This window comes from Galeopterus variegatus, unplaced genomic scaffold (assembly GCF_000696425.1).
Source record: "Galeopterus variegatus unplaced genomic scaffold, G_variegatus-3.0.2 Scaffold1026, whole genome shotgun sequence".
In the NCBI taxonomy this organism is placed as follows: domain Eukaryota; kingdom Metazoa; phylum Chordata; class Mammalia; order Dermoptera; family Cynocephalidae; genus Galeopterus; species Galeopterus variegatus.
In genome coordinates, this window is record NW_007727137.1 from 89,611 (window position 1) to 96,203 (window position 6,593).

Consider the following 6,593-nt stretch of genomic DNA (forward strand, 5'->3'; position numbering starts at 1 on the left):
GGCCCGGGCCCGCCCAGCCAGCGCCCGGCCACTGCGGAGCGAGCGCGCGGGCGGCGCCACTGGCCTCATTCAGCCCATTGGTCGCCGCCCGCCGTGGCCCCGCCCCTTGGTGCGGCCCCGCCCCCAGACGGGCTCTGGCCCCGCCCACCAGGCCCTGGTCCCACTGCAGGCTGGCACCGCCCCTAGATTGGCCCCGCCTCACGTCCCCAGCTGACCTGTCTGGATCTAGCAAGTTGACTCTGGACCCCTGCCAGGTTGGGACCTCCAGACCCTCGTACCGAGGCTCCTGGATTTGCCGCTGTCTTCACCGCTCAGTCCAGAGGAAACAGACATCTTAGTCACCTGCTGGGGTGGGGGCAGCCTAGGGGGCGGTAGGAGCGGTGGGAGCCCATGTAGGTGAGGGCATGTGATCTGGACAAGATGCTCCAGGGGCAGGGGAGGACAGAGGGGTGGGGGCAGCTGAGAACACTTAGTGAAGACAAGGTGACTTGGGTAGCGCTGCAGCAGTGGGCTGTGCAAGGGGGGAGTGCCCGGCACTGGGGGCTGTCTGGAGCCCAGACCCCCAGCCAGGATTCATCCTTTCATCACAGCTGCGGCCCTGTCCCTGGGCTGCAGGTCTGGCCAAGACACAGGCAAGCCTGCAAAGATGAGGTGTGTTCTGCAGGGCAGCACTGTGCTGTTGCAGGTGGTGGATGGGAGGGACCCTGGAAAGCTCCTGGCAGACAGTCTAAGCTAGGACCTTAGGGGCGAGGTGTGAGCCAGGCAGAGTGCAGGAAGAGTGTTCTGAACAGGAGGAACAGAGTAGTGTGTGTGCAGAGGATACGGGTAAGAGAGCTGGAGCTGAAAGGCCTGGTGGGGCTGGGGGCAGGGCAGCAAGGCTGCAGAGGGTGCTCCCATGGGCAGGATTGCCACCTAAGTCTCCAAGCAGGGTCTGCCAAGGTCCATGGGCGCTGACGAAAGACCCCCCTGGGGGAGTGGGGGGTAACTGCTGAAAGTCAGGAGCAGCTGGACCAGGGAACAATGTGGGAGCCAAAGGATCCCAGGAAATTCTGGAAGCTGGCAGAGGGGACTCCTGGGGGAGTGGGGGGTAACTGCTGAAAGTCAGGAGCAGCTGTACCAGGGAACAATGTGGGAGCCAAAGGATCCCAGGAAATTCTGGAAGCTGGCAGAGGGGACTTGCTGAAGACTGGAGTGGAGAGGGTTGGGGGTCTCCCTCGGCTCTAGATCACACCATGCAGAGGGTGCACCATGCAGGGGGTGGCACATCTGGGGGAGCAGGCAGGAAGGGGAGGGTCCCAAAAGAGTTCTGTTTCTGCTGAAGCAGAGTTAGCTGAGACCTGGCCTCCCGTAGACCTGAGGGAGGGCACCGTGGGGGTCAGGAGTGGAGCTCTGCCGAGATGGGGGTGGGGAGCCCAGGCCAGAAAAGAACCAGGAGGGGACAGCCACTGCTACGGAGGACCATTCCTGGCAATGTGCTGGTGGTGCTGGGTGGGATGGACACACACACACACACACACACACACACACACACGCCCCTTTTCCTGGGGCAGGGAGAAGCCATGCTGCAACAAGGGCCACAGAGATTTACACACACTTGTCAGCAAGATCACACACTCACAACAGTACAGACACAGATCACCTGGATGTGTCCCGATACACTCAGGCACACACACACATACACACACAGACACTTGGGAACACACTCAGGCCCACGTTCATGCATATGCACAACAGTATTCAGGCACACGTATGTGTACACACAGGTACGCACACTCCTGGGCTCACACAGGGACCATGCACAGCCCACAGGGCCCAGGTGAGCCAGCCGGTGGGATGACTCACTCTCAGCAGTTCCCGTTAGCCAGACTGCAGCCACTGGGCAGCCTTCCAGCCCCAGGTCAGACGGATTCTCAAGTCACTGCTGGGAAGAGGCCCTGGCAGCCTCCTTTCCTGGTGGCATGGTGTTTTTCTTTCAGGGTGAGCAATGTTGCCTGGGGACCAGAGACCCTGCACTGGCTTCTCTACCTGGAAACCTGGCCTGCTCTGTCTGCCCGGGAGTCAGTCCCTGGTCTCAGGGAGAGAGAGCTGCCTGTGTGCCTGGGTGTGTGCATCTGTCTGTGGCCCTGGGTGTGTCCTGGGTGGGGACCCAGTCTGTCCGGGGTCTCAGCCTGCCCATCTATCCTCTGTGTCTGTGAGTCTGGCTGCAGAGGCTTGTGGGTGGGGACCTGAGAACAAGGGCCAATCTTGTGGAATCAGGGACCTCAGGGCACAGACCCAGCTCTATGTCCCCCATCCCACTAGGTGTGTGACCTTGGCAAGGTCATGTGGCTCCCTGGGCCTCCGTCCAAATGAAGTGGCCTCACTCTGTATGACACATCCTGATTGTCTGGCATGATCCACAGGTTGCTGTGGTGACTTTGTGGGGAGGATGAGGATGGAGTCCTGGGTGAGAAGGTGGGGGACCCTGGGCTACCTACATTCTCCCCTGCCTCTATTCCCCTTCACCAAAACGGGACAGCCCTCAAGGCTCTTAGTGTCCCCCCAACAGGTGGATCCGCGGTGGCTCTGGGGCCCACCATGCACTCTCCTGCACATGCACAGGCTCCACCTCCTTCCTGGGACCATGGTGATGGGGACACTGGGAACCACATCCCAGCCCTGATCCTGGCCCACTGGTTGCCCATAGCCTTCCTTGGCTGGGTACCAGAACCTGGGGTGCAGGCCGTATCTCCCTAGGCCCCCACTCTGCAGCAGGGCCACCACCCTGCCCCCATCTGCCCGCCTGGCTGCTCAACTCCGCCCCTTCAGGCAGGCAGGGATGCCCAGAGCATCAATGATTGATATCTCTTTGCTGCATCTGCAGCAGTCCAAGCAAGCTCTGCCATCATCCCTGCCCCACCCCAGCCACAGCCTTGTACCCAGCCCAGCCCCAAGCCCAGCCAGAGGGGCACAACATGGAGTTGGGGGCATCCTCAGCCACCCCCACCCACCTCAGTCCTTCACAGAGTGATGGTGGGGGAGTGTCCCAGGCCTGCTGGTGCAGATCTAGGGACTGCTGAGCAGGTGAGGGGAACTTGCCCACCCAGCCTCCCCCTCTTCTCTTCCCCTGTCCTCTAACTGCCTTACTCTCCCCCACAACTGAGTGCCTGTTTCAGGCCTGGGCATTGTCGCCAGTCCCCTTCCTCTGTACCTGCACGGCTTGGCTCATAGGCTCAGGGGATGGTGCAATATTGGGCGTGTCCAGGTGCTGGTCATCCAGAGCTTGGTTTCTTTTTGTTTTGTTAAAGATGACCGGTAAGGGGCCGGCCCGGTGGCGCACTCGGTAGAGTGCGGCGCTTGGGAGCGCAGCGGCGCTCCTGCCGAGGGTTCGGATCCCATATAGAGACCGGTCCGCTCACTGGTTGAGTGCAGTGCAGGCACGACACCGAGGGTTGCGATCCCGTTACCAGTCACGAAAAAAGACAAAAAGGAAAAAAAAAAATGACCGGTAACGGGATCTTAACCCTTGACTTGGTGCTGTCAGCACCACGCTCTCCCAAGTGAGCTAACCGACCATCCCTATATAGGGATCTGAACCTGTGGCCTTGGTGTTATCAGCACCACACTCTCCCGAGTGAGCCATGGGCCAGCCCAGAGCTTGGTTTCTTTCCGTCCCCCAGTGCCTCTGTCAGCCCCTCTGGCGATGGACCCAGCAGTCCCTGTGGGCCAGCTTGGGATTTGGGGCAGCAGAAGGCTCCAATGCCCGTCTGCCAGCCTTCCTGTTCCTGCTGTCTGGACATCACAGGCTGACAGAGGTGGGGACTGGAGCCCTCCCCAACCTGCCCTAGGGACTTGGGTCTGAGGATCCTAGAGGAGCAGGACACCTGGGTGCTTCTGGGACTAAAGGACCCCTCCCCAGCCAGTCCTTGCTCATCAGGTGATACTGGGAGACACCAGGTTAACAGTGGGGCTCCAGGGGGAGTGGCACCTGCCCAAGGACCCAGGCCAACCCCTTCCTGAGGCTGGGATAGGGGAGGCTTGTCTTCCCCACTCAGCAGAGCTGGGCTCAGAGGTGGACCGAGGTGGCTAAAGAGGAGCCTGGGAGGACCACATGGGCTCCTCGTCCTGACCACACTGCAGCTACCTTCTCCATGGCCCCCCCAGGAGCCATGGCCTGTGACACCCACACCCTTAATTAATGGGGACCCACCCTGTCTGGCTCGGTCTCTCCCAGTAGTTGGAGGAGCCAATTAAACTTGAGCAGCTGCCTGCTGTGCCCACCAGTCTGAAGACCTGACCCTGGGCTCACACCCCAAGTGGCTGTGCCATGAAGCTGGACAGTCTGCCCAGACACTAGCCCAAGAAGCTAGGGGATACCTGTCAGCCACCCTCCTGCAGCTAGGGCTGGACACCCAATGTCAGGGTCACCTCAGCCACTTCCTCTGAGTCTTGGCTCTCCCAAGGCAGCAGCTCTTTAGTGGGGAAGCCAAGGGTCACCTGAGCGTATTAGTTTCCTATCACTGCTATAACAAAACACCACTAACGTGGTGGCTTCAAACAACACACATTTATTTTCCCCCAGTTGGCAGCCCTGTGTTCCTTCTGGAGGCTTCAGGGGAGATCCATTTCTTTGTCTTTTGCAACTTCTAGAAGCCACCAGTGTTCCTTTGCTCTTGGCCACGCATCACTCTGACTTCTGCCTCCATCTCTACATCTTTTCTCTCTGACTTGGACCCTCCCGTCAACTTCTTATAAGGACCCTTGTGATTACACTGGGCTCAACCTCATAATCCAGGATCATCTGTTCATCTCAAGGCCTTAATTTAATCACATCAGTAAAGTCCCTTTTACCTTGTAAGGTCACTTATTCACAGCTCCTGGGGATTTGGACGTGGACTCTTTGGGGGACGTTATTCAGCTACCACATCAGGTAATGCACATCAACCCAACCTTGGGCCTGTGGGCCAAGAACTGAAGCCCGAGGAGGCTGCTTTATTCCTGGTCATTTCATCCTACAGCCACCCTGAGGGACACAGCACTGTCGTCACTCTCTGTGGAAGCTGAGGCTCAGACAGGGCGTGGGGCACTGCTGAGGCCTGGAGAGCTGTTCCAGCCCTCAGCTCTGCTTCACAGGCAGGCTTTGGGCCTGGGCTTGTTTCCCCACCTGTACACAAGGACGGCACTCCTTCTACCCGCTTCCAGCTTCCTGGACCTCGAAGATGGCAAAGACAACGAGGAGGGGTCCAAATGGTGGGATGTAACGAAACCGCCTGGGGCTGACTCCACTCCTGGTGGCAGGGGGGCAAGCTGAGGCCAGTGCCCACAAACCCAGGTGGTGTGATCACCATCCCACAGGGTCACTGTGCGCGCTAGTTGGGGCTAAGCCAAGACCTAGTGCTGGGCGGTCTGACTGCAGAGCTCCCACTCTGCACTGCCCGCCGTTCTGCCCTCGGGAAGGGGAGGGGTGTGGGACAGTTGGCTAAGGTCCAGGGTGCAGAGAATGATCTCATCTCATCATTTTTAAAATTAAAGTTTTCAGTAACTCAAGAAGTACAGGGGAGGGAGTGGATGATTCATGCAAGAAAGACAGGGCTCAGGCAGGTCCCAAGGAGGTGGCAAGGTGAGCACAGAGGCAGACTGGGGGCGGGTGTGGCTTAGGGCTTCAGCCAGGGCCTCCCCTTGCCCAGAGGGGGCCAGCGATGGTTGCCAGTCTGAGGGGAGGGGTGGACTGGGGGGGAGAAGGAGTCAAGCTCACTCCTCAAGGTTGATTTCATGAAGCTGGGGCTGGGGACAGATGGGAGGCGGCCTGGAACACTGGGAGGGGAGCTGGCAGCAGGGTAAGGCCCTGCAGACCGGCAGAGGGGCAAGGCCCAACGCCCCACGCCTTGAGGCAGGTGGCAGCAGGAGGGGGCTGTCGTCCGTGGCCCAGAGCGGCCCTGCTCTACCTCGGTGTTGGCTGGTGACGAGGCCGACAATCTGGGCACTACATGGGGCCTGTGAGGGACGGGGTGGCGCCCCTCCTCCTGCTATGCAGGCAGCGGACCCTCATCCCTCGACTGGCGAGGACGAGGGAAGAACGGGCTAGGTTCCGGGGGTTCGGGAGCCATCAGGACAGACGTGGTCCCTCGTCCTCGGGGAGCGTCGAGTCCCGTGGAGGAAACATCACACAGCTGCACAGACAGCCCCCTGCAGGCTGCAGCGGGGTGAGGACGCGGGCGGCCGCCGGGCCGGAGGCGGCGACAGGGGAACGGCGCAGCGCAGAGGAGCGGGCTGTGGCGCGGGTGGGGGCAGCACGGTGACGCTCTTGCTCCTGGGGCTGGGTACATGCGCTGTGCGGGGCTGAAGCGTCGGGAGCACCCGAGGCACGAGGGGCTCCTAGTGATGATGAGGCACAGAAAGGCAGGAGCCCCTCGCCCGGGCCGGCCAGGGAGGGCGTGCCGCGGCCTGGGACCGGCAGGCCGGCACTGCGGGCGGAGCGGCACTGTCTCTGGGGCTCCCGCAGGGGCAGGGCGGGCTCTTGGGGGCTGGTCACGCCCCGCCGCGGCGTGTGACGTCACGGCGGCGGACGCCGGAAGAGGCGCTGGGGCGCGCCGTTGCCCTGCTGTACGGCCCAG

General features: G+C 61.0%; 1 protein-coding gene across 1 annotated transcript in view; it reads left to right on the plus strand.

The window, feature by feature from the left end:
• LOC103591766 (chromosome unknown open reading frame, human C14orf79) overlaps window positions 1–6,593 on the plus strand; it is a 20,339-nt gene that overhangs the window by 5,535 nt on the left and 8,211 nt on the right. The window contains exon 2 of the mRNA XM_008574275.1: window positions 6,014–6,274. Coding sequence (XP_008572497.1) covers window positions 6,014–6,274 — 261 coding nt within the window. The remainder of the gene's footprint in view (window positions 1–6,013; window positions 6,275–6,593) is intronic.